A 27,879-nucleotide genomic window follows, 5' to 3' on the forward strand; every position below is an offset into this window, starting at 1 on the left:
TCTATGAAGCCAAGATTTACAAAAGAAAAGTAGGAATGTACTACCATTCAGCTTTTCTTTCAACTCACAGCCTGGAAATATCAGCAGGATATCAGGGGATATCACTGCTGCTGCTGTCACCTGCCATAGAAAGCCTGCATCAGTTCTTGCTCAGGAAGGAAGGGACTTCACATAACTTGCTTAGAAACAAATCCCAGTGCAGGTGGGATTTGGCATAAGACTGATAATGAGTGCAGTAAAAGAGAGATGAAAATAAATTTGGAAAAGAGCATCTATTTTTGTCTTTTTTCTTTTTTCCCATCTTGATGAATCTACACTTGCAATTCCCTCAAAATGGAGGGCCAAGCTGCTGTTCAGAGAGACTCCCATAGTCTGGAGGAACAGCAACCTCATGAAATTCAGCAAGGACAAATGAACAGTCCTGCAACAAGGATGGAATAATCCCATGCATTGGTACAAGCTGGGCTCTGCAGGAAAGGCCTGGGAGCCTGACAGGCATTAAGTAGAATACAGGTCACTGATGCACTCGTGTGATGTGGAAAACTAGTTGTGTGCTGCACTGCATTAACAATGGCAGAGAAGGGAGAAGTAGAAACTAAGGAGAAGCTAATAGCAACCTAAATAGCAAGGACATCTAGATGTCACTGTTTCCAGGGCAGCTGATGAATTTTTATTCAATGAATCTTTAAGGTAGAATGTTTAAATTTTGATAAGTGAGGGGGTGAGAATCCAGGTCTGTTCCCTCAGGGAAAAATGCCCTGTTGGAGGCAAGTAATGCTGTTTTATATGTCTGGGGATGGTCACATCCTTAGTCTGCCACAAACTCTATATTTGTTTTTCAAAATGTATATTATTTCTCCTTTTTCAGTGAAGGAATGAGCAGCTTTGGAGATTTCTGTATTTCACAAGAAAAATTGTGTTTGGGCCATATATGTTAGGAGGCTGAATAGGGAATATGAAGTTAAGGAAGTGGGCATTTCATCAAGATTGCAGATTTACCATATTACGGAGACAGAGACATCAGAAGTGGTCAGTTACAGAAACTACCAGTTCTGCTGGTGACTGTAGCAGCCACAGCTCAGCTGAAAACACCAGGACTGCTGCATACAACACTTAGAGCCATATTGATGTTCATTCAAGTGCATGTGTGGGGTAATATCCATGATGTAGGAGTCAACTCAGGATTCAGAGTTTTTATTTTATTTTATTTTATTTTATTTTATTTTATTTTATTTTATTTTATTTTATTTTATTTTATTTTATTTTGTGTGCCTGCTAGCCAATGCTAATTATGTATGAATTTGTGACTTTGTATGTTTTTTTTTTCTTTTTTTTTTTTTTTTTCCCTCTTAACCCACTGGTACCTGTGATTGAAATTAAAACTGCATGCTGCATAAAAGCCCAGGGGAGCAATGCATGTGACACAGGAAGTGAAAGAAGACATAGTAAAGCAAGACCATCCTTGTAATGTGAAGAGTCACATGTTGTGACTTTTCTAGTTGTTATGCTTCTACTTCATTTCCCAAGTTTGTTATTGCAGATATGCCACTGGATGCAAAAGCAGATAAAAATGATCAAAAACGTTGTTGCGTCAACTCAAAACACAAGATTTGATGAGCCATTATGCTGTGCTGTTGCTGAAACTGTTATGTCCCTATATTTGGAAGGACTTTGGTTTCTAAGCGATGGTTACAGTAATCCACTTTAAATTGAGCATGAAACACTGATGAGGCATGCAGTGATGAGGACATACTGTCCTGAAGCTTCATGTTAATTCATTTCACAGAGACTTTTTTTTTCCTGTTTCACAGGATGTCTCAGAAAAGCCTTCCATCCTGTGTTGTAACTAAATTTAAACTGAAAACTGATATTTTGTCAAATTGCATATCAGCAGCAGTTGTTTAGCATTCTTCTAAGAGTCCTGTTTATTTAGTATGTTGTATTTTGCTCTGCCAAAGTTATTTCAGATTCGAACCTGTAATTTTGGTGCTGCAACCTAGAGCAGGTCTGTTGGCTGCTTCCCCTGCTTAAGACAAACCCTTCTGCCTAACAGCAAGTGACACCCAGCATTGCATTTCCCCCATGTGCCAGACATAGGTAAGTCCCACAGCCATACAATTGTCTTCTTTTAAAGTCTGTGGCCAGAAGTCCATAGTAAATATCTGCACCAAGGCCTCCAAGGTATTGGAAGTGGACTGACTTTTTAAAGACAAATGAAATGGCCCAATTATTTTTATTATTTTTAATAGAGACATAAATATTTTTTAAATACAGGAATTCCATCTTAATATCTTAATATGAGAGGGCACTTCTTTACTGTGAGGGTGGCAGAGCACTGGTACAGGTTGCTCAGAGAGGTTGTGGAGTATTCTACTCTGGAGATATTCAAAACCCGCCTGGATGCCATCTTGTGCAACGTGCTCTAGGTGATCCTGCTTGGCAGGGGGCTTGGACTAGATGATCTTCAGAGGTCCCTTCCAACCTTGGCCATTCTGTGATTCTGTGAACTTCAGCCATCTTTTCAGGGCTGTGAGCTGCATGTGCATTTTAGAACACCCGTTTGGCTGCAGAAATGCAGTTTGGCCAAGGCAATACGGAAATCTAACAGACTGATGATTGTCCATGCTGTACTCTAGAGTTATGCCAGTAAACCCTTTCTCCCACCTAAAAGTGACAGCAGTTCACAGGGATAAGTGAATGAAGTTGCCCGCAGGCACATTTTGGGAACCATGAGACCTTATCTGCAGTTAATAGCATCTGTTGTTTCCACTTCTCAGCTCAGTTTAGGGCCACAGTGAAAAAAATAAATTAGTGCAAGTTTATCGCGTGCAACCTAGTGTGTTGCATGCCTCGGCCCAGCATGTTTTCCTGCTTCTGCTTGGAAGAAAATGAATCCCATTTTAAACAGACAGGCATGAAACAAAGATTATGAAGAAGAAGGTAGTAGCTCACAAATATATATAAAAAAAGAAATTTCGGTCAAAAGTAAAGTTTTAAGCTCTGATGATTTTAATGATCATCAACATTTTAAAACAAGTTTCTATACAATATCAGATTAAGTCCCACAGTAATGTTTTAATTCCCGAGTTAGGTATTTTTGATGCATCACACAAGATGTTCAAATGAACTTTGGAAAAATGAGGAGAATACTTTCTACCATAGATTCTTGTTTGAAAACATCATTATACAATTTATAGAAATACAGTTATAAATACATGCTAAAATAGCACAAAAGCAAGAGAGACCTAAAATGAAGCAGATTTTGCCTATGTATCTAGAAGACAGAGTCACAGAAATAGTTTTCTTGTCTATCTTAGAAATTATGCTACAAAGAAAAGAATAATAATAATTTGAATATTATTATTAATAAAAGGATGTTTGAGTGGAAGAATTACCCTCCAATAGGATATGCTTCTCCATTTCTGGAAGCTCTTTAAGGATTAGACAGATATTAGTATTTGTATGGTAAAGCTGCGCATTACATATTTCTTACTTGTTTTAGAGAACACTTCAAACATCTGTATTAATATCTCCCCATTCCAAATTGAAATCATTAGAAAACTTTTTCCTCTCTTAGGGTGTCATGGCACCTGTGATATGCTCAGTGTTGAAAAGCACTTTTCCTTTACTTAGACTCTGCCAAGAAATTCTTTATGAAGGCCATCTGTTGAATTTTCTCCCCTCTGCCATTTTAGCAGAATCCAAATAAACCGTTTATTTAAAATGGTTAGATTTCACATTATGTTTAACCTATTAAGAATCATATTGGAGAACAGAAATTGAGAGACATATGGATGATTGAAAGAATCTTAATTTTTTGGATTTTTTTTCCTTGAGAAGATGGAAGCTATATTTTTGTAGCCTTTGCTATATGGTTTTGAAGATCTGTTGTGTTTGTGGTTTTCCAGTTATCACAACAGCTCTCTCTCTCTCTCTCTCTCTCTCTTTCTCTCTCTCTTTCTCTTTACAATTAGAAATAAAATGGCTATGTTAGTAGTGTTATTTTTTTTCCCTCCCAAATAATCCCAGTCCTGATGAGATAAACATCACATTACTATAAAGATTTGAAATCTTATAGGAAGATTTGGCCATGGGAAGGATCTTTTAGGAAGATTTGGCCATTGGCTATAGGAAGGCCATGTCTAGTTTGGACACCTAGCCATTGTACACTAAGGATTTCCATTAAGAACTAGGGCAAAGATAGGGCTTAGAAATACTGATAGAGTTTTTTTCAGATGGAGCCAGGCCATGCTTAGTACATAGCGTATGGACTTTGGATCTTGGCAGTGCTTCAGATCCTGCAGTGTGGATGCTGTCATGGCATCCACTGAAAAAAATTAAATTCCTGACTGAATTACTTCTGAATTTCTTCAAATATGTATTTTCTAAAGCTTACTGAAATACAAGTTTGTTCAGCCTTCAGGTACTTCCATTTCATTGTGTCAGTTATTTAAGACTACCTTGTCCTGAAAAATGCAACTGTATGTTTCAACCTTCTTGTGAGTTCAGTGAGAATATTAAAAAAGTAAATAAACTCTCCAAAATAACAGTAAATGTTAAATGGCTTTCCAATTTTAATCACTAATATTATTTCCTACCTGTATTATAATGCTTGGTGCAGTAACATAAATCCTTTTCTTCTTTCAAGAGAAACTGTGGCAGAGTGAGACCTTCTGCTACTTGAACTGCTCCCTTTTCTTGCCATTCAAAAATGAGATCATTCATTGTGTAACCAACTAAAAAAAAAAAAAAAAAAAGAGCGCATAAACTCTAAGTCAGCTGCAAACTTTGAAAAGCAGGGATATACCAAATAGTGATGTCTTCAGTAAAAGCCATAAAAGGAGAAAATACGACAGATCTCCTTATACTTGTTAACCAAAAAGCATTATCTGCCATTCTAAATCATACTGAACTAGAAAAAAGCCAGTTTTATGGATCCTTTGTGAAATCTTAATAGTTAGGTAGTCTTCTAATGGAGTTAACAAAAGTATCAAAATGACCTAAACATACCCTCCCTTGCCTACGAAGGATAGCCCCATCACTCTCAGATCACCTTCTCCTCTTATATAGGGTGAAATGGTGGTTTGTCAGTTTTATGTATGGATTGATTTCAATCTGACTTAAAGTAGATACATATTCTTGAAAGGGAACAACGAGAATTTCTCCAGGAGTGAGATATTAATTGAATTGAAAAAAAATAGTTTTCTCTGAAACTGGTACAAAACAAGGAAAAGCTTGCAAGGAAGATTGTATCTTCTCTCTGTGTAGAAGTATGTTGTTATGTTGTATTCAGTTTTAATATTCAGATTCCTGCACTTACCCTTATCCCATGTATGTGTGATTAAATAAAACAGCAAAATCTCTAGTTGAAGGGGCAGACTTTTTAAAGGACAAGTAGTTTTTCCTTTTATTTCCATCTCTCAGCTAACATGTGCTTTGGATATCACTGGGGAAAACTGCTCTACTTCTTGTGAATATGTCATATATTATTTTTCCAGCATATCCCTGGCATTTTATTCCAAACTTTTTCTGGATAAATTGTCTAGTTGTGACAACTGAAAAAAAAAATTACTTCCTCTTCTCATTCAGGTTTCATTAAGATTTTCTCAGGATCTAATAGCTTTGGACAAAGTGCAATTTCAAGATTGAAATCTAAAACTAAATGGCTTCTATAGTTGAAATAGCTTGGACCACAAGGGTACACTTGACTCACATATAATAGCTTGAACCATAAGGAAAAGAATGGTGTCATTTTTACATTTAAATTATATAGCTTTCATCTGTCTATTTTGCTTCTTTGCAACATTTATTTTCTGCTTTAGTCCAAAGCTAATGACCTGTTAAGAATAACCCACAGATAACTGGAAATATCTTTTAACCTTTCAGTAACAATTCACTGTTTAAATACAGTGTTCAGAACATTCTAAGAGAAGCTGTCTGCCTGCAAATACTGAAATTTTGAGTTCCAGTGAGGGAAATAAAGTCTTTGATGTGCAGACATAAATTTTTCCCTTGTTGTATTCAGTGGCTTCATTACTTTTTGAATATATCTATAAATGTTATTCAGTCAAAATGCCCTGGCCTCACATCTGAAACACACTTTATCCTTTCTGATCTATGTTGAATGTATCCATAAATTAAGACTCAGTGACTATTAATTTAAAACTGTTTCCAATACTTTTAGATTCTTTCTGTTTCTTTTGGAGATTACCCTTATTCAAGATTTTCACAAGCACTCAGGATGACTGTTGGCTTACTCTCTTTGGTATTTTGTTGGGGCTAAATGAATATGCTAAAAACAAGACATATTCTTTTAAGTAAGTATTTCATTGAGGTCAGTCATTATGCAAGTGATTACAATCATATATTAAACGTGCAAGGAAGCACTGTTTTCCCCTGTTCTTGAATACATGACATCATATAAACTCAGTCTTAAAATTCACTATAAAATATCAGAAACTAGGAAAAAACAGAAATGTAGCTCTTATCAAACATTACATGTATTCACACAACAAGCAGTTGTGTGTAGTGAAGATTATCATTTGAAGCATGTAGAGTATGGCCAGAAGTGATATCCCCTGAGTAAAACTCATTGAATTGACAAGAAACAACTGCTGTGTCAAAATGCATGTCACTAAATCAGATTCATTCATCTCTAAAGTGTATTTTTAATTTTATCAACCCTGCCCATTAATGCTTCTATAGTTCAATATATTAAAAATAATAGTTTATGCAAACTGCTGATGTAGTAATCTGTTTTGTGTTTACACTTTAAATACCCAAATATATATTTAGCATTCAATAGTGTAATTCCATTTTTTTAAGTCAAGACCATATTGATCCAGTAAATGTGACTTAAAACATAGAAGAGCTTAATGGAGATGTGATTCCAAAGAAATTTAAAAGGGTATCATGTATATTTGATTTCCATTAGGTATGTTAAATTAAATGAACTCAGTCTCTATCAATTTTTGTCCCTTTATTAAATGTGAAAAAAATGGCCCAACCAAATGTGCCCATTGAATTAGGGAAATCTAAAGTTTTCTAACACTCTTATAATTGGCAAAATAAGAAAACATGAATTATTTAAGCATATCAAACTATTTGATAACACTAATTTGTCTCTGAATTTTCTTTAGTGAGAGGTGTTAGCCAGGACAGGTATCCTTGATTTTCTAAAAGAAAATAATTTACTAGTTGGTACAATTCCAAAAAATTTGATGAACTCTTTCTTTTTTACATCTACCACATCATTCTTTCATGTTGTCACAACAAAAAGGAAGAAAGACTACAGTCGTAAATATCTTGTCACTTACAGATATATAGCAGAATCAGAGAATTTGTAAGAATGAAGTGCAAGACCATACTGCATCTAATGTCCTAGGCCAAAAATTTTCAGGGGGAATAGGGAACTGATAGAGCTAACTGAGCATTCTTAATATACCAGACAAGGAAAATACTTTTGTTCCTTAATTACTTTTGTGAAGAAGACCTGCTACATAGTTTGTGCTCAGAATGCTGGTGGTATAGTGTGCACTGTACATAAGGGGAAAAGCATATCTGTAAAACGTCTGTTTAAAAAAATCAGTGTTTACTGTACTGGGGTATATATGCTATTACAGTTTGATTCCATGTTATTATATAACATATATATATATATTATACATATATTAAGGTTGGTCTAGATCTTAGACATCTTTTGCAACCTGAAAGATGCTATGATTCAATGATATAAGCAACAAGCAAAACAAAAACAAAAACAAAAAACAAACAAAAACAAAACAAAAGAAAAACAAAACAAAACAAAAAAACAGATCTCCAGCATCTTAATTTTGTTGGCTCTGCTGATTAATGTAATTAATGTCTCTTATTGGAGTAGCTGGACTCCCAGCACCATGACAAGATATCATGGCAGATTTTGAAATTACCTTCAGGTTCAGTCTCAAGACAAGTAGAGACTTTTGATCTTGAGGTAAGGCACTAAAGTGCTTAGTGCCATCAAATGTGGGGGGACTGCATGCATGGCAAGTCACAGAAATGTAGGGAGCTTTGGTAATGAAAGTTTTGGAGTGTTATATTTTATGTTTAGGATCCCAGAATTGCCAGTCATAAATGTTCACAGTATTGAAATTATGTGAATAACTGAGGCCACCACCTGAGTTTGGCAGGGCTATGTGTATCATTCATGCATATGTATTTGCCAGACAGGCATACGTTTGCAAAATGGAAAACTGATTAGATGCTGTAATAAAGCAGTTCTCCACTTAGAATGCATTTACTTTACTCATCTAGGCAAAAAAATGTACACTCAGCCATCCACTGCTGATATGATTTTTACCAGAATAAAAAAGAAAATGAGTAAAGTAGTTTGCTGTTTGTATAAGATTAGCAGCTGCTTAGATGAGAAAATATGGATGAATGAAGTGAGTAATGGTGCTCTCCTTGTGCCAGGTTTATGCAGTACCATTTACACTGATAAAGCTTGTAATTAGAGCTGAGTGTTTCTGAGCCACAACTGCAATTAAATGACCTCAATGCAGTCATATCCAAGCACTAAGATTCAACAATGCAGATATCTTCTCTGTGTGATCTCAAGTTCTGCTTTGATACCATTGCTAGCAGAGGAAAGGACCTGTTAATTAATGCTTTTTGTCTACATCTTGTATGTATCTTAAGAGTGAAAACTAGGGCATTTTTGTGAGAATGCTAGGTTCTCTGCTAGCTTCTACATTTGGCAGCACTTGTGTACAGCTTGTTACATTACCTCTCAGTGAATTTTCTCTCTGGTCTAGTCTAGTCTAGTCTCTTTCTAGTCTCAGTGGATTTTCTCTCTAAAGATTGTCTCTTAAAAGTTGTCTCTTATAACTAGAAGACAGAGCATATTCAAAAAAAAAAGTACTATAGTGACCCACTGTGTTGACTGAGAGACTGGATAAGTAGAGTGCATTGACTTGGCAGGATGAAAATGTGTGGAAGAGTGGGAGTGTGAAAGAGAATCATGTGCAGTGAGAGAAGGTGAGATTTTACTTTTCAGTTGTGCCAGTTTGTATATAAGGGAAAGGACTAGAATGATAATGAAGAAAGCCTCTAAAAGCAAGTTAATCAAAGAATGAACAAAAAAATCCCATAGAAGTATATTACTAGTTTCTGTGTTAAAAGATTATGATGCAGATTATGTAAAAAAAGGCTATGACTACATTCAGTCATCTTCTGTATTGAGAAGACACAGTCAGATGAAACATCTGTAATGCAAAAGGGGATGGTAAATTGTTGGTAATAATATGACAAGCCTATCATCGCAGAAGGAGAAGGTTACTAGAGAGGGAAGTTTTCAGGAAAAGTTGAGAACTGTGTATATTCATGGCACTGTAGCCTCTCAGCAAACAGCTCTTCTTAAAGAGGCAACTCATTTTTAGGTGCCTGAAGTCATTCAAGGTAATTAGCTAGTAAAGCATGTACTGGCTGACTGAGACTTCCTCCTGAGAAGAATATGAAGAGCTGGCAAATTAAGTAGAACTTAGAACTTAGAATTAATTGGCACCGTAGAGGGTCTGAAACAATTAGGAAAGTTGGATTTGGCTTGCAGAAATTTTCTTTAGAAAATGTTCTGACACAAAGCTGGTGAAAAGTGTGAAAAACAAAAGTAAAGTTCTGTGTGGTCATACTTGTGGAGCAAGGAGGTGGAAAAGAATGCAGGAAATGAAGACTGTGGTCAGGACTTGTGCCTGGAACGTTTGATGCAGGTGTTTGAATACCTGGACATCAAATGAAACGAAACTACAGTGATGGTCTGTTTAATTTATTTTTCTATCTAATCTATAAAAAACTCTTCAGCAGAAGATCAACAAGACAGATATACTAACTCTAGGCTTTAGACAGCACTAAAAATTGTCTAACTAGTTTGTAAATTTTCAGTATGTGCAATTAGATGTTTCAGGAAGTCTTCAAGGGAAAAAAACAATATGATCTTACTGAAATATTTCTATGTAGCAATGGCAATTTTACTATCTGGGGAAAACAAAAACAAAACAAACAAACAAAAAAAACCACCCTACAACAAATTGTTCTCTTGGTCTTATTCATCTTTTCCAGAAAACCTTATCTTTTCAAAAATAGTATTAACAAGTTATTACCAACACCTATAAAGAATTCCTTGGAAGGAAATGTAGTTTGAGTCCTTCCTTCCTTCCTTCCTTCCTTCCTTCCTTCCTTCCTTCCTTCCTTCCTTCCTTCCTTCCTTCCTTCCTTCCTTCCTTCCTTCCTTCCTTCCTTCCTTCCTTCCTTCCTTCCTTCCTTCCCATTTTCTTTCCTTCCTTCCTTCCTTCCTTCCTTCCTTCCTTCCTTCCTTCCTTCCTTCCTTCCTTCCTTCCTTCCTTCCTTCCTTCCTTCCTTCCTTCCTTCCTTCCTTCCTTCCTTCCTTCCTTCCTTCCTTCCTTCCTTCCTTCCTTCCTTCCTTCCCTCCTTCCTTCCCATTTTCCTTCCTTCCTTCCTTCCTTCCTTCCTTCCTTCCTTCCTTCCTTCCTTCCTTCCTTCCTTCCTTCCTTCCTTCCTTCCTTCCTTCCTTCCTTCCTTCCTTCCCTCCTTCCTTCCCTCCTTCCCTCCTTCCCTCCTTCCTTCCCATTTTCCTTCCTTCCTTCCTTCCTTCCTTCCTTCCTTCCTTCCTTCCTTCCTTCCTTCCTTCCTTCCTTCCTTCCTTCCTTCCTTCCTTCCTTCCTTCCTTCCCATTTTCCTTCCTTCCTTCCTTCCTTCCTTCCTTCCTTCCTTCCTTACTTCCTTCCTTCCTTCCTTCCTTCCTTCCTTCCTTCCTTCCTTCCTTCCTTCCTTCCTTCCTTCCTTCCTTCCCTCCTTCCTTCCCATTTTCCTTCCTTCCTTCCTTCCTTCCTTCCTTCCTTCCTTCCTTCCTTCCTTCCTTCCTTCCTTCCTTCCTTCCTTCCTTCCTTCGTTCCCTCCTTCCCTCCTTCCCTCCTTCCTTCCCATTTTCCTTCCCTCCTTCCTTCCTTCCTTCCTTCCTTCCTTCCTTCCTTCCTTCCTTCCTTCCTTCCTTCCTTCCTTCCTTCCTTCCTTCCTTCCTTCCTTCCTTCCTTCCTTCCTTCCTTCCTTCCTTCCTTCCTTCCTTCCTCACTATTATTGATCTTAAGAATATATATAACTTTTGCATCCATCCAATTTTGAAACTATAGGAACAAAACCCACCTTAAATAATGTTCAATTCAACCTTCATCAATAGAACTATACAGCTCTATAGAACTTATTAGAATCAAGCTATTTATGTCAGCTGTATACATGTATGCTGAGAGTATGATGATTTTATTTTAACTAATTCAATATCAGGGCATTAAAAGCCTATAGTCTCATAAACAAGACAGTGGACATCCAACAAGTTTGTCTTGAAGAATTATTGAAATGTCATGAAAGTATTAACATGTATTCTCCAGGCCATTCAAGGACTGTTCTAGTATGGAAAAATAAGGCTTGCTATTCAAGACAAGTAAGTCCCCTGAGTCCTCAAGTACTCTACATCTTTGAACCAGAACTGTCTTGGTAATTCCAACAGACCTCCTTTTTCATTCTGCTGACAGATTCTTATTTGATAAATTCTTTCATTTTAACCACCTTTAGAGTACCATTCCAAGCCATGAAGAATAAAATTTTTGAGGAAACCTCTGATCCACCTGAATATCAATATACCTGGTACTTTTCCTACACATTCTGTTCTACTCCAGAAAGGCTTTGCTTCTCTTGCTGCTCTTTTAAATACCTACAGCTGTATCAAAACCTAGCTCTTTTCCTCTTGTTCAGTAAACAAACACACGAATGGCATGAAACAGCCAAACTGAGTACCTAGTATCTAGCATTTTTGCACTAGAGAGTTTGGTTTGACTCGAGGTTTCATTTTTATGTTTCTCTTATCCGAGTGATTTGTCTAAATTCCATTCTCATTTTTTAATGTTTAGTAAGTACAAGTCCAAGACTAACATTGGATTTATTCAGCAAACAGACAGTTATTTAGGCATCCAGCTGAGGAAAGAAATACAATCATGTTGACTGGAGTAGTTTCAAAGTTTTTCTATTAGGCATCCCAGCAGAGTCTCTCCAGGACAGGCTGCCTGTGGATTGCTATGCAAAGAACATGGCAGAGAATTGTGGCCTAAATTCTAAGCAACATATCATGGGGAGGATTGACAGGTCTAATGAGTCTGGCTGCAGTTTGGGGTTAGAATAAATTCTTCTAAAATGCATTACCCACTAAGAATATTAGCTTCAGAAATCAGCTGTTACATTTATTGACTAAATTTATGCTGAAGCACCAAGAAAGCAGGATTTTATTCTATGTACAGAAGTACAGTATGGAGCTGCTTTCCAAAGGGAATGCCCCTTGCATTGCCCTCTAAGTGAGGGGTCTGGAGTGCAAGTCTTATGAGGAGCGGCTGAGGGAACTGGGGTTGTTTAGTCTGGAGAAGAGAAGGCGCAGGAGAGACCTCTTTGCATTCTACAGCTTCCTGAAGGGAGGTTGTGATGAGGAGGGTTTCGGCCTCTTCTCTCAGATAACTAATGATAGGACTTGAGGAAATGGTCACAAGTTGCGCCTGGGGAGATTTAGATTAGATATCAGGAAAAACATTTTCTCTCAAAGAGTGGCCAGGCACTGGAATGGCCTGACCAGGGTGGTGGTGGAGTCACCATCCCTTGCGGTGTTCAAGAAGCAACTGGATAAGGTGCGATGAGATACGATTTAGTAGCTTAGTGGGTAGTATTGGTGATATGAGAACGGTTGGACTAGATGATCTTGAAGGTCCTTTCCAACCTTATGCTTCTGTTTCTGTGTTTCTAAATCACTCTGATGGATCTCTCCCTTTAGAGTGACAGGTTTATCCTTCTTGGCCTTTTGGAGAAGAGCAGCATTTCGGGTCCAGACCCCTCCCACTTCCCTCAAATCTAACATATGCTGATGCCTATAGATTTTCAGGTGTCACTTTTATATTAATTTCCCTGGGTTCAGCAGCAGTTGTACAGTTGCTACTGCTCTTTCATCCTATGTCGGTTGGGAACTGAGGAATACAGTTCTTTGTATCTGTGTGTGAGGTCTCACTTCAGATATATGCAATTGCTCAAGTCACCCTTCTGTAGAGTAGAAACCATGGGATGAGTTGTTGACAGCTTTTGTGCTACTGAAATGGGAAAGAGAGAAGTGATATGGTTTTTGCACTCAGGTATAGGCAAGCATTGACCTAGTGTGTCCATAATTACTCTCACTCAGGTACACGCCCTAGGTTCCCTGGCAGATGAGAAATACAGTCCAGGTCTGTTACCCATCTTCTGTGCTCTTGTGGGAAGGGAACACTGTGTGCATCATTTCCCATGATGCAGATCTGCCAGTTGCCTGCCTACAGATCTTTTCATTTCAACAATCTCTGTCCCTCCAATTTAGAGACTGGGAGGAAAGAAACTGTAATGTTCTGGTAATAGCATTATGTAGTATAGAGTGAATTTCCTCTAAAATCCAAAAGACGGAGATGATTGCTTAGAAAGACTAAAAAGCCCCCATAAATCAAAAGGGGGGGAAAAGGCCATTCTTTTATATATTAAAAGTAAAAGAGACAAAGCATCAAAACAAAATGATGAAGTAATCAGGAGCTTTTTCCCTTACATATGCTGCTGCTTTTCATAGTATATTTCTTCCTTTGTGATTGATTTAGTCTTTTAATGGTACTACTGTTAGAAAATTTAAGAATATTGAATTTCAGATAAAGTTGTAATTGTAATACAATATGTATATATATATAGTTGTAATATATGAATAAATGAATGCTATGAGATAAAAACAAAGCCTAAAAAGGGAGTGACAACAAGCTCTAGCACATGAAAGAAAAACATTTCTTTCCTGGGAGATAGGTCACAGAAATAAATATGTATCTAGTTGACATTTCTTTGTATCTTATTCAAGCAGAATAAAACTAAAATTATCTCACATGCCTATAGGCTGCCCCAGCATAAACCGTAGAAATGTAGAAGGGATTATTTATTATCTACATTTTCATTTGCTTCTTTTCAAAGACACAAAAGCAGCTCATTCTAGTTTCTCAGAAATAATTTGGTAAAGTAATTCCTTTTGAAATAGAAGACATTTCCACTTAAATACTGTTCAGCCACTTCATGATGTAAATGAAGGGGCAAATACATCTGCAAATATTGACCTTGGAAAAACCATTATGAGAGCTAGTTAAAATTAAAAATATCATTTGTGGAAAAAAGCTATACATGAATTTTCCACTTAGGGCTTTCTGTGCTGGAGCAACAGTATCAATATTGATGGAAAGTATCTAGTACTGAACAAAATTATTATTTTATAGCAGAGGTAAAACCTATGATTTGTCCTTTACAAGTAGTGGTCAGCTTTTCTTTGCAACCTTGAATGGTGGTAAGATGACAAAGAAAAGGTAAGTGATTTGTTAGAAACAATCCAATTTGCTTTATGTCACATGCAGGAGCATGACTTGTAAGACCAGACAGTTTAAAGAAACTCTGAAATTAATAGGCATTATAAATTCGTAATTTTACCAAGTCCTGCCCAAAGTTGCACATGTTGGAAAGGACAGTAATGATGTTCACTTTCAAAAGAAACATCTGGAAGCATGGCTGCTGCTGTTTTGCTCCTGTTACTATTTTAGTTTTTGCAAAACAGCCTGATGATCAGATCATTCACTCCAGACAAGAGAAGTGTGTTCTCGGTTTTGAAACCCACATCTTCTACTTCCCTGGACAGGGCATAAGCCTGTGTTTTGCATATGTGTTTTAAGCATATGTTTTGTCTTCCTGTTTAAGTTGTCTCACTCTGCACCAAAGAATGTAGGACAGAGCCACAGGAGAGTATGACACTGTGAAATCTAGAAAGGAGAGAAGTCTAGAAATCTAGAATGAGATTTTTGTATGGCTTTACACTCTCAGGGTTATTTCAGTTCTTTCCTCAGGAGATTTGATATGAAGCAGCATGAGAAATTGCTAAATGCACCCATCTTCCTAATTTTTTCTTCCTCTTTCAAAGAGGATTGGATGCCTGTTCTTAGCCAACTGCTCTGGAATGTGGGTGTTCATTTCATCCTTTTCTAAGTTTTGGAAATTGGTCAGAGTTCAGGCTCAAGTTTAGCATTTTTTAACTTAGCTACTCTCCTGCCCAGCATGAAGATATTTTTTGTAACTCCTCCAAGGTATTTGGTTCCCTTCCTGTACTTCCTGTATAGGGAAACCATTTTGGGGTAGATGACTTCCTTCTCTTAAAGGTCTTGGAGCTTGGAAGTTGTGTCATTGTGTCTACTTTCTTTGGATCTGTCCCAAAGCTATTTCTCTCAGTTTCAGGGAACTGTTGTCTTGTTCTTGCAATCCTAACAGGTTATTCTGCTAGCAGACACGTAGGTATAGTCAGAGCTCCCACATACTGCAAAATTTTCTGCCACAGGCCAGTTAATTTGGTCATAGTCCCTATTTTTCAATGTCTGGAGTTACAGGTAACAGGACAAGGTGATATGAAGGAAGTTTTATTACTTACAACTTCCTTTTGATATCAGATTTGAGCTTTCTCTGAAACTGGAAGATTTTGAATATCTCAAAATGAAGCATATATCTGTGTTTTGTTCAGCCCTTCTTTTGCAAGCATTGCCTCTCTGTACTATCTGAATGTGCAGCAGGGAATTTACTCCCACTGAACTAGATGATTAAAAACAAGACTTCAGTAAAAAATGTTCTGCTGGAAAACACTGTAGAACATCTACAGTGCTATTCAACTAATCAGTATTGCTTCCCTGTGGTACAGTTTGTGGGAATTATGAGCTCCTGCAACGTTTCTATAAAGGAAAACAAATGCCTGTTTCTTCAAGAATGCTCAGTTGTTATACAACCTGTCCTCACATGGACTGAAAGAAGGGAGTACAGCTGAGTTTTATGAAGTTGTTAAAGTAACAATTTTTAAACACATTTAAATATATATATATACACACTTTCTTCTTCAAATACTGTGATACCTTCTGTTCGAAGCATAATTATATAGAGTGAATATACCTGTCATTTCTATGTACTCTGATACAACCACCTCATATTAACCTCTTATTTAGTCGCATTATTAGTAGAATTAGCAGCTTGGACTGTGGAGTTTTGCTTAAATGCTGAATATATAATATTGCCCTAAGTTCCTTGACATTTGCAACAAATAACCATTGCTCAATTGTTGTCAAGAAAATTTCTGCTGTCAGATCAGCCATTGTCCTCATATTGAAAGCCTGCTTTGTAATATCATCTGTCCATTGTAATGAGAGAGCTGACTTCATACCCACCCTGCAATTTTTTGTAAAAGCATACTATTACCCGTACAACAAACAGTTCTGACATACTGACTGATAAATAATTACTTCCCACTTCACTTAGATACTTAGAACACTTAGCGTTCCAACTAAAAAAAAAAAAAAAGGAAAAAAGCAAGGCATACTTTAATCAAATTATGTATGTTGTGTTTTTGTTCTCTCTATATATAACAATAAATGTTATAATGTATTCCAAATAATCCAGTATGTTCTTTCTATATGCAGAAAATTCTTTTCTGAAATACTTTACTTGTTGGTCCTAAAACTATAAAACTAGATCTCACATAGCAATGGGTCCTTAATATTTACCTGTTCTTCCTCCTGTCATTTATTTTCACAAACTCCAGAATATTTCAAAGAATGCTTTATTTTATTTCATTTATTTATTTTATTTTATTTTATTTTATTTTATTTTATTTTATTTTATTTTATTTTATTTTATTTTATTTTATTTTATTTTATTTTATTTTATTTTATTTTATTATTTTATTATTTATTTTATTTTATTTTATTTTATTATTTTATTTTATTTTTGTTTTATTTTATTTCATTTTATTTTATTTTTGTTCTTCACACCATTGGGAGGATCATTCTGCTAGGAACGTCTTCCAAACTCCTGTCATTTTAGGGGAAAAGGCATTTCATATCACAAGGAAAATAAAAATTTAATGCATATCTGTGCCTTCCTCCTCATACCTCCTTTTAGCTCAGATCCTAGCATCAGACAGAACATTTGACTTTGTCTTTTTTTCTGTGCGTGTGTGACTTGGAATGGCATAGCTGCTGTGCACTTTTCATCCTGTTTTCTTTTCTAAGGGGAATATCAATGTAGGTGGTAAGTAAAATATATGAGGGATTGAATTATCAAATACTAATTTTTTTTCACATGAAAAGTGTTCTTATTAATTGTAAGATAATTCTGCAAAGCCTGTCTTCTCTAATCTATTTTTTTACCTTCCCTTTGGTCTCCTCAGGATATTTGTATATAATGCAAAATAGGGCTTTATGAAGAGATTGTTTAAAACACATGGAGTTATATATATATGTATTTTTTTCCATTGAAATTCTGTTGTAACACCTGATTTAGGCAAACCATCAGTCCTTCCATGTTTTAGAAGACCACCAGGTCTTCTGTGTTTTGTTTGGTATTTTCAATGTTAACCTAACTGTGCTACTACATGTCACTTTAAGTCCCAGCAGTCTTCTGAAGATTCTAGAAGTTTTTCCAGTGCTATGGCTGGTGGTGATACCATGCTCACTTTTGATCTCTAGGTGGAATAAGAATAAGTATGGACTTATTCTTCCTCTTACCCCAAGGGCTCTGCAGCCCTTCCAAGATCTTCCACTGATCCAAGTTGCTGCTTCAGTTGAGGGGCTGAAGGCTGTGGAAGTGGCATACCCTGTGCAGCATCATGATTGCATGTATATATATAAAAAACTGTAGAAAGTGTACATGTGGTGTAACCTTCTACAGTTCTCCCTTGCAGTAAACTCTTTCCTTAATCCCTTCTAGGTCGATCAGATAAAAATTACCTAGCTATAGCATGTAGACATGTTGAAGAAGTGGGATAGGAATCTGAAGAGCAGGGACTTAATATAAATTATTGTTTCCACTTTTTAACTACACCAAGTTATTATGAATTTCAGGATATTCATGTAAATCACATAAAACACTTCCTTAAATTACTCTCATGTTTCCTTTATGCACTGCCATATTACAGTCTGTGTGTGTGTGTGAACACAAGGGAGACTTCATGGTGAATCACAATATGCATAAGTGTTGCATAAATGTAAATTCTGTCAGTGGGTACTTTAGTTTAGTAGTACCATTAAATTTACGTGAAACTGACAATCGTCAATAGAAGTGAGGATGAAAGGATCTCTTTCCTTGAAAAGTATCTATGTATCACAGATTAAAACAGGTGATTCAGTTTTGAAAGGTTGTTCTCCTTTCACCACTACAAGGAGTCTTCCTACCCCCCGCATAGTTATTGTAAACTCTAGAAAAGTATTTATAGGATAATACATTACTCAAACTTACAGCTTTCCAGCTGCATTATACATGTTTGCACATCCATTGGAAAATTTTTGAGATCCATTGGACAGGACAGTATTAAAGTCAATCTGAAAAAATAATAAATAATAAATTAAAAATATAACACGAAGATGCCATAGAATTGCACAGGAAGACTGCATCAGTGCATCAAAACATAGAAGTCATTAGAAATAGAAGAAAACAGTTTTTCATTAGAAAGCTCTCAAGAGGGATTTATATTAGCTGAACAAATTTTACTCTCTCGGTCCAGCATGACAACAAAGCAGAAAAAACAGAAAGACAGAACTTGTTACAGGCCTTCAGAAAAACACTATCCAGTAGGGTTGCCTAAGTTAGGTCTAGAGGAATGCAACAACAGCATGCTTTTTTGGTGCTACCATAGAATTATTGTACTGTTACATTATTTCAAATCCTTTGCATAAAATTTACCCAGATTTGCAAGAATTTTATAACAGATGTCAGCTGCAAATCATGCTGGTAAATAATTTATATGTTATTGTCCCAAAATAAGGTGCTTAAATTGTCAACACAGAGGCTTAAGATAACGTTTTATGATATTGGTGGTAGACTGAAATATGCCTGTAATTTTGAAACACAGCTTTTTCACGTTAGCCATGACATTTTCTGTGAAATGCTTTACAACCTATAGAAAAAAAAAGTATTTTTACATTTTATATCAAGAAAATAACTTATCTTTAAAGTGGTAATTCTCAGAGGAATGAGAAAGAAGAACATATGAGGTAAAGTCATGTATTTCCCCTCACTGGGCATGTCTAAGTATCCATTCAGGGTCATGACTGTACCTTTCTTCTTGCCAGAGAACAGCTTGCAGGAAAATTTTGCCCCACATTCATTTATCAGTACAGTAGGTAGTATACTCCCTGGTGGACTTGATTTTGGCTCCTTACATATGAGGCTTTCCTAAAATGGTAGTGCTCTAATTCTTTTCTCTTAAACCTGAATGGCCTGGTTTTAGCATTGAGAGCTAGATGGAAGTGGGCATTAGGTGGCAAGTATAGCTGTCTATTTCTCTCTCACTGCATTTTTTTCCTTCTATGAAGCTTTTTCTGCTTCTTTGTTGCTATAACTTTTGTTCATCCTGCCAGTGACAGAGCTAGAGGGGGAGAGTCAGAGGAGGGAACCCAAACCCTGGCCTTATTTCCATGCTGTTAAAAAGAGTTCCAAATGTAAAATCAGACAGGTAAGCTACTGACACAGCAAGCCATTCCAGAGAAGAGGAACCTGGGCTCTGTACAAAAAGCAGATTTAGGAATTTTTATTTTTCTTTTCTTTCAATATCAGCTCTTTAGGAATTATCAGGTCTCCCCTAATCAAAAGCTTAACTGACTCAAATTCATATAATTCCTGCTTCAGGAATTGCAATAGTTCTTAATTAAATCATAGCAACATAAACATTCTGTCTCCACAAGAATCTGGCATCTGCTAGCTTCACAGTCAATGTTTGCTTTTATAATTGGAATATTATAATGGTTTTGTCCCCATTTCATGAGACTGTGAACTTGGTCAGAATTCTATTGAAGTTGCTATCCAAACTTGCTTCAGTTGAGTGCTTGTGACTGTACTCTATGTGGTGTGTGTATTTGGAGGGAGTAGGACAAGGAGGAAGAGCCTAGCCACTGATAAATTTATGCAAGTCACAAACATTTTTTGTCCTGTTGTACAAATTGTTTTGCAGACTCCTGATGTCTCTTCAAAAAAAAGTTCAATTACCCATTACTGCAATATCATAAATCATAGCAAAATGCTAAGTGGAAAAGAGAGATATTTATTTCAAAAATTGTAACATTTTGTTCAAGTTGGTCACTGTATTAATGCAAAATCTGTATCATGACTATAGGCCTTAGTATACCTGTATTGAATGCATCTCTCATTAGATCACATTTTTGAAGTTATTTGTAAGAATGATGTTAAAACTGTTACAGCCTACTGATATCTATATTAATAAAAGGAAAGGGGGGAGAAAAGGATTAGAACTGTTTTTTATCAATACTTAGATGTGATTGCTGCTTACAGCTTCTTAAAACTTTTCAAAAGTTTACTTTCCACTTTCCTCTCCGCCTCCAGAAGTATGTGAACTATTCTTTAAATCTCATGCTTCCTCAAACAGGTCATGTTTCCACATCGGAGTGCAACTGCAATATCCAAAAAGGTGAAAAATAAATTGGATTCTTATGACATTCAAGGGTACAGCATATGAAACTCATACACAGGCCAGGTCAATTATAATACTCCAGGTATATTTGCTTTGTGCAAGTGTCCGAGCTCTGTATCTGTACTTTAAAATGGGAATGATAATTTTCTTATTTATTGATAATTTTCTTATTTATATGATAATTTTTCTTATTTTATTCTTATTTTACTAAGTACATATCTAATGAAGGATCACTTTGGCATTTAAAATAATTAATAATGATGATGACATTCAGTATTCAAAATTCAATTTACTTTAGTAATAATTCTGTGTGCCTAGAAACTGAAAATGTCTGTTAACAATTCTAAGATACACTTTTGAGCTTCTACCTGAAAAAAATCCCTTGATTAGAGACTCACCTGATGGAATAAAGTACATTTCCATTTTTGAAAATTCTCAGCAACTTATTATCTGTTGTAACTTCATGAAAGTTGGCACCTTTTTCATTAGCAAAGAACAAATCAGGTTTCCAAATTGAATCCAACATGGATGGATCTAAGTCTAAAGAGTCATCTGGATATTCACTGTATGCAAGTCGTGGATCATTCCAATTCTGGCGGAGAAAGATGTTCACTCGGTAATCCTGAATGAAAGAGAAAACACGCAAAGCTTTATCAAGCGTAGGGATTTAGCTTTTATTTCATTTCTTAGCCATGTAATCCCCTGTCCATCTGTGTATGACAAAAGAATTACTTAGCTGAATGCCAGCATGATACCTATTTGTATTAGTGGGGACACAGTGGATAAGAATAATTTCAGGACAATTGAAAAAATCCCAAGATAAGGAAATCCAACCTCTGCATACAGTCCATATAGCTCCATATAACTCTATTCCTACAGTAGCACGGTCTTGAGATAGAAATCAGAGAAACATACAGAGTTTTATGACATTACCTTTTTCTGCTCAACTTCCCTCTCTGAGGCAGTGAAAGTCTGTCCTGCTGTAAGGGAACCTCAGTTCACTTCTTTCTTCTCTCTCTAATCCTTACATATTTTAGACATACCACTTAGTCTTTCTGTGCTTCAGTTCCCTATTGAAAAATTCTGTAAGTACTATTTTGTCATACAGCTGTATGAGAAGGACACACTTGTTCCTCCTCTGTTTGAATCTGGTACAGATTTTGTAACTGCTTATGATACATTAGCTTAGGTACAAGTGTAGTCACCTTTATTGCCACAGTCAATCCTATTTTAATTAAGGGTGTTTTTATCAAAAAGATGAGCAGAGTGCTTTAAACTTCTGTAAGTCACAGGGAGTTGTATACACTCTCTGTCAAAGATGATGTATTTCTGTCTGGACACATTATTAAAAATTTACCATTCCAAAAGATAAAAATATTTGTTTGGGAGAAAATTAATATTAGCATATAATTAAATTACATCAAGAACAGACAGAATTGAGATGCTGTGCATAAGATCATAGAGCCTATGCTTTTAATGGTCATACTATGATTTTCCTCCTTATTTGCACTACTGCATTAGTGAAATAGGATGAAAATAAAATATAAACTAAGACCTTCTTAGGTGCAGAGGATAAATGGGAGCTGGCTCTCAGAGCTATTTTGACAAAAACAAAACAAAACAAAACAAAAACAAAACTTTTAAAAGGGAACATTTTGAGGCAGAATCAGAAATGAGGAAGTATTCTGGACTGAGCAATTCAATTTGGCCAATAACAACAGGTAACAGGTATTAGTAGTTAGAGTAACTAGTAATCCCATTTGTGTAAGTAGGGTATCACTGAAATTCCAGTATGGTATAATTATTTTGTCTTAAAACTTGGAATAAGTTTCTCACAGCTGGGAGATTTATGCCAACAGACATAATGAAGGACAACAGGTACCTCAATATACAGCATGTGCTCTTGGGGAATTGTTCTTTATATCTTCAGCATCCTGCTGTTGTGGTCAGTTTAATTATTCAGCTTGAATAAGGATAGCCAAATATGCTAATAACATGTTTACCAAGAATTTGTTGCTTGATAATAATACTGCATATCATATAGAGAAATTCCCAGTAGAGAATTTTATATTCATATATTCTTATAAATAACGTCAAAGCCAGTAATTAGAAAACCACACCTAGAGAATGAAATTCATTGAGATTATTGTTTTCAGCAGATATGGAAAAGATTTTTTAAACAGTTTATAATTGTTATTGTTGTTATTATTAGTATTTGGTTAATTCATTTTAATCCCCCTTTCAGAAAGGGACTGAAAGAAATTTTGCTTCTCAAGAGCCATGAAAAATCCCTAAAAGAAGCTATTGGTATTTTTCTTAATATGCACTATGGCATGATGAGAGAGATTTTTACTTTGCAGATATAGAAGTAAGCTTCTCTTTGCTCTCTTAGCTCTAAACCTGGGCTACTGGGTGTGAGCACTGCAGCTTTTAGGAAGACTTCATCTGCACTTCAGCCAAACCCAGCACGTACTTTTTAATGTATACAACCTGAAATAGTTTGCAGGTTATTTTACTTTTCTTTCTTGAGCATAATTGACTAATGAATAATATTATTTATACAGTAAGGAGTCTCTCATAAGTGTAATACAGGTCAATGTAAATGCATAGCAGGAAGTTGAAATGAAAGTGGAAAATGGAGGAAGACAAATGGATGAATTTCCTTTAAGTCACCTTAAGCTATTCTATATTTCAATTTGCCTAAACTGAGTCAAAGTATATGGGTTTAAATTGCTTCTAACTCTTAGGATGAAAAAAAAAAAATCCCAGTTAAATTGTACTGAAGCAATTTTTCATTATTCTCTCACCTAAGAAGTCTGACTTAAAATGGCTCTCAATATTCATTACAAAAAAAAATAAAAATAAAAAATCCTAATCTGTAAAAGGAAAGAGATACACATTCATTGACTCAGCTTATAATTACACCTTGTGAGCTCAAGGTTTACCTGCTTTAAACAAGTAGGATGTTTTGATGCCAATATGGGGAACAGAATTAAACTGACAGAACTGATTTGTTTTCCTACAAGAGGATTACTATACCTGCGTGCTACTTGCCCAGACTCAGCTAACTCAGATCTGTGCTGGGAAGGTTCCTCTGCAGGGACAGAAAAATCATCATTTAAGCTGTGGCAGCATCCATAGGCACTACAACAACCTCAAGCTGCTATCGTATACACAGCTGCTGTGCTCTGCTTCTGCAGAATGAGGCTGATTTATGGGTCTACACTTGTTCCACTGTCATTCAAAACTCTTAGTCACAGAGTGAACTTTCTTAGGGGGTCAGGATTCAATAAAATCAGCATTGGGGCATGGTGAACTTCAATTCAAGTCCAATAAAAACCTGCCTGGAAAAATACTTGAGGAGTTTCTAGTGAAATCATGAAAGTCACATAGAATGTAGATGTATTTGCTGAAGTCTAAAATATAAAGTTATATTCATTATGTTTCTATCGAATTACAGGGAACACATAAAGACTTTTTGGAACGTATTTATACTAATTTTATTAACTACATGTATTGTATGTGTTTGAAAATCAACCATGAACAAGGACACATATTTATAGGTTATACACATGCACAGAGTGATAGCCCCCAATGGTTAGATTTCTCCCTTTCTAGGTTTCTACACCTGTTGCTATCAGTTCCATTTTACATAATGCTGGAAGAGCTTTTTCCACAGGGTGGAGTGCTTTGGAATTTACTTTGTTACACTAAATGCTGAATTTGATCTTCAGTACCAAATTTATGACAAATGTAGCAGACAGAGCTGTTCACCTGCAGTGAAAGGAGGGCAGAATGCAAAGGAACTGCTAAAGGCATGGGGGAGCAGGAATGAGTTAAATGATTTAAATAGATGTTACGAGGGAGACGAATCAATATCAGGAAAAATAAGACCCAGGGGAATCTTTGCCTAAAAACGTAACCAATGTTTTGAAGAAGCAACTCAAAGGAAGCATAATTTTGTAACCATAGCATGCTATTTGTTTTATTGGATTTGTGGATCACCCCACAGGGAATGAGACTGTTTGGTCAAACGGTTGTGTGTGTGTTTGCAACAGGCTAATTACAAGCCCTTAGCAATTTTGCCATTTATTATTCTGTTCTTGATGTAATACTGTGGTTAAAAAAAAAAAAAAAGGCCAGATTAATTCCACCACTTGCATATAAAATGCAGAAAGCAGAAAAAATGGTTATTTTCTGAAACAGGAGTGCTACTCTCTTCAGTACAGTACTGAACTTGTTGCCACCATGGGAGAGTGAAAACATATTAGCTTTTTTATTTTGCAGTTTCTAATACGAGCTTTTCTTGTGTAACGTATGGTCTCCTGGCTTGAAGGACAATTTTGCTTTTTGTTATACTGATACAAACGTGGTACAATATGGGGATCTGATGGATACAGGTTTTTTGTTATAGATGTCTTCTCTCTTAAGCTTACTTTCTCCTTCCTACTAATGTACATGGCAAGCTAGTAAACTAGTATATTACAGAATACATCAGCTGTTTTAATTCTTACTGGTGAGATTTTGTAAAGTTGCTATATTAGTCTCTGAAATGCATGCAACTTGTCATGCATTTTATTGTTGCTTTGATTAGTAGAATTAAACAGGGTGCCCTGTGGTGTATTAGGACTATGTGGTAATAGCATCTTTCCGTTTTAAATTTGTTAACCAGCCAAAAGCACTGTGGCTGCACCTTAGGTAACCTAATTACTTTGGGTGAATTAATAGAATTTTCTCATTTTTCCTTTGCATACCTGGAAATTTCAGACTGGACAAAAAACCTATTCAGCTAATGATTTCAATATGTCTTTGATGAAGTTTCTCAAGTACAGAAACTCAAATATTTAAATTTAAGTAAACCTCTCAAATCAGTAGGTCATTTTGCATGTAGGTTACCACTTTCACTGCAAAATCAGAGAAGACCCCTCTCACTGACATCTGAGAAATGTAAATATTGCATGTATTAAATCTGAAGGATCTCCCTGTCTTTTCTCCTGCTTAATAGTTGAAATTCCATGATTACCAAGATTATTTATGGTGCAGCCTCATCTGTAGTCGTGTTGAAAAAAAAAAAAAGAATAAGTTATTGAATATTAAGAGAATAATGATATAGGACTGGACTGGATAGCCAGTTCTTTGAGGGGAGACAGAAAAGTTTAATTTCTTTAAACTGCCAATGTAAAGACAAACAGAGGACTCACTTGCCATCCATAAATATATTGAAGAGTAAATACTAGAGGGGGAAATCTATTTGAATATAAGGGCAAGAACATCATTTACAATAAATACATTTAGAATGGACTGAAATGGCTCACACTTTATCTTATGCTAATAAACATTGGTGATCTTTTCACTGACATTATTTATTATTGCAAATACCCTTCGCTATTTTTCTTAGGTCTTTCCGTTATTACAGGTCTGAACTGCAACAAAGCTACTAGCAATCTATGGTTGTATGGCAGTTCAATTAGTGAGTGAAAAAAAATTGCAACTGACTCCATGCTCCACCACTAACTGTAACCCATTAATCTGTCAGAGATTTACTATAGCAGCTAAAGAGAAATTAACCGTGATTTAAATTGATCGCTGAGTACTTAACTTTAATTGACATGTCAAATCTGTGTCAGAGTAACAAGATCTGACTAATGCCAAACATCTCTGAGAACATGCTTTTCTGTACTGAATAGCTGCAGGGCATTCATTACAAGAAGCAATGTAGATATGCTGTTGATTATGATAAAGGGTTTGTCTGACTCACTGAATCTTCTTGATGATTGGTCCTGGAACAATTCCATGGTGGAAGCTCTCTTTCCAGAATTGAATTTGGGATTGGATAAAACAAAGGATGATGTTACTGCTTTTACCGCAGAGAACCCTTCTACCACAGAGAACATTTCTGGAAGTAACTGGGGTACTTCCTCACTTTCTTAATAAGAAGCAGCTTGGTGAAGTTTCCAGCACTGTAGGATTTCTCCCTCAGAACGAAATGTCTTCATCAATGGGCCTTAGAAGGAAGCCTTCCTCTTGCAGTTTTTCTTTCTAAGCCTGTGACTCTTCTGATTTTGCTATATAAGGAGAAATATGCAGTTCCTCACACAAAGAGATGCAGAGCTTTCCTGTCTAGTCCTCCCGCAAGCTAGGTGGCTAAGCAATTTGTTGGCAATTTGAGCCCTTGCAGGCTGAGGATGAGCAGTAAGGCCTATCTGTTCTTGGATAAAAACTCTAATCCTATGGTTGTTTGAAAATGGTGGGTGCTCTTACCCCCTCCATTAAATAGGACAGGCCAGATGGTTTGGGGATTTGGGTGAGGGCTAACTTGCCTCTGATCTCAGGAAGCTTTAGGAAATTATTTGAGCTGTTCAGAGAAGATTGTTGATGGATTTTGAATGAAGAGCTATCTCTATCTCCATCCATGGGTGTATAAAAGCAGATTTTATGCTGTTCTTTAAAATTTTTAATTTTAAAAGAAGTGTTTTACTGGGTTTTCTTATTTTCTTACACCCAAAACTAAGTGGTAGTTGTCCTGTGAATAGTTTTCTTAAACTTTTGTTAATTTTGTCTAATTTCTTTGCAAAGTTTGGCTCCAGTAACTGCCCAGCAACACTCTTATTAAGTCAACAGAACTAAAACTCATTTGCTAAAGAACTAGATGAAACTAGGACTTTGAAATTACTACCTACGGTATCAGAGCTCTCAGATTCCCCTTCAAAATTAAAGTTCAGACTTCAGTGAATACGTATGTACACTACTAGTGCACCAAATGCTCTTTCTAGGTTTGTCACCTGCTTTCACCGTCTTGGATTCTGAAATGATAAGTGTTCAGCTAATGCATGGGACAGATGAATCTAGCTTGCTTGCTTTTCTGCTGGTTTGAATATCTCATTCATCATCATGGCTCATGGTTTGGAGTATAAGAACTGTTCTGTCAGTACTTTAGTTCAGTCTTTTCCTTACTGAAAGTATGGGTCATTTACAGCATGCTTATTAATAGAGCTTTCAACCTTTGTCATTCAACCCACAGCTTAAAAAGAAGAATATAGGCAGTAGTTTCTGTAAGGGATCCTTGATTATTAGCATTTAACTTCCTTCTCTTTACTATAAAACATTCAAGATCTGTTGAATTCAACAGTGTTCCACAAAATCTACTTATTTTCCATAGGTTTTAGGATGGAAACATTACAAAATAGACAGGTTTATTTAATTTTTTTGTTTGTTTGTTTGCTTGTTTTTTGGTTTATTATCAGTAGCAATGGGCAGATTTAAGTTTATGTTCTCATAAATAATTGTCATATCAAAAG

At 36.0% G+C, this 27,879-nt stretch overlaps 2 protein-coding genes across 11 annotated transcripts in view; one reads left to right on the forward strand and one right to left on the reverse strand.

The window, feature by feature from the left end:
- LOC106041756 (ran GTPase-activating protein 1-like) overlaps nt 1–27,879 on the forward strand; it is a 140,366-nt gene that overhangs the window by 22,593 nt on the left and 89,894 nt on the right. The window lies entirely within an intron of this gene.
- Nucleotides 1–27,879, reverse strand: part of GLRA3 (glycine receptor alpha 3) — a 90,979-nt gene that overhangs the window by 21,243 nt on the left and 41,857 nt on the right. The window contains exons 4-6 of the mRNA XM_013190334.3: nt 20,980–21,203; nt 18,394–18,476; nt 4,599–4,736 (exon numbers count right to left, since the gene is read on the reverse strand). Of these exons, the coding sequence (XP_013045788.2) occupies nt 4,599–4,736; nt 18,394–18,476; nt 20,980–21,203 (445 nt within the window). The remainder of the gene's footprint in view (nt 1–4,598; nt 4,737–18,393; nt 18,477–20,979; nt 21,204–27,879) is intronic.

The sequence above is a fragment of the Anser cygnoides genome, chromosome 4 (genome assembly GCF_040182565.1).
Source record: "Anser cygnoides isolate HZ-2024a breed goose chromosome 4, Taihu_goose_T2T_genome, whole genome shotgun sequence".
NCBI lineage: Eukaryota > Metazoa > Chordata > Aves > Anseriformes > Anatidae > Anser > Anser cygnoides.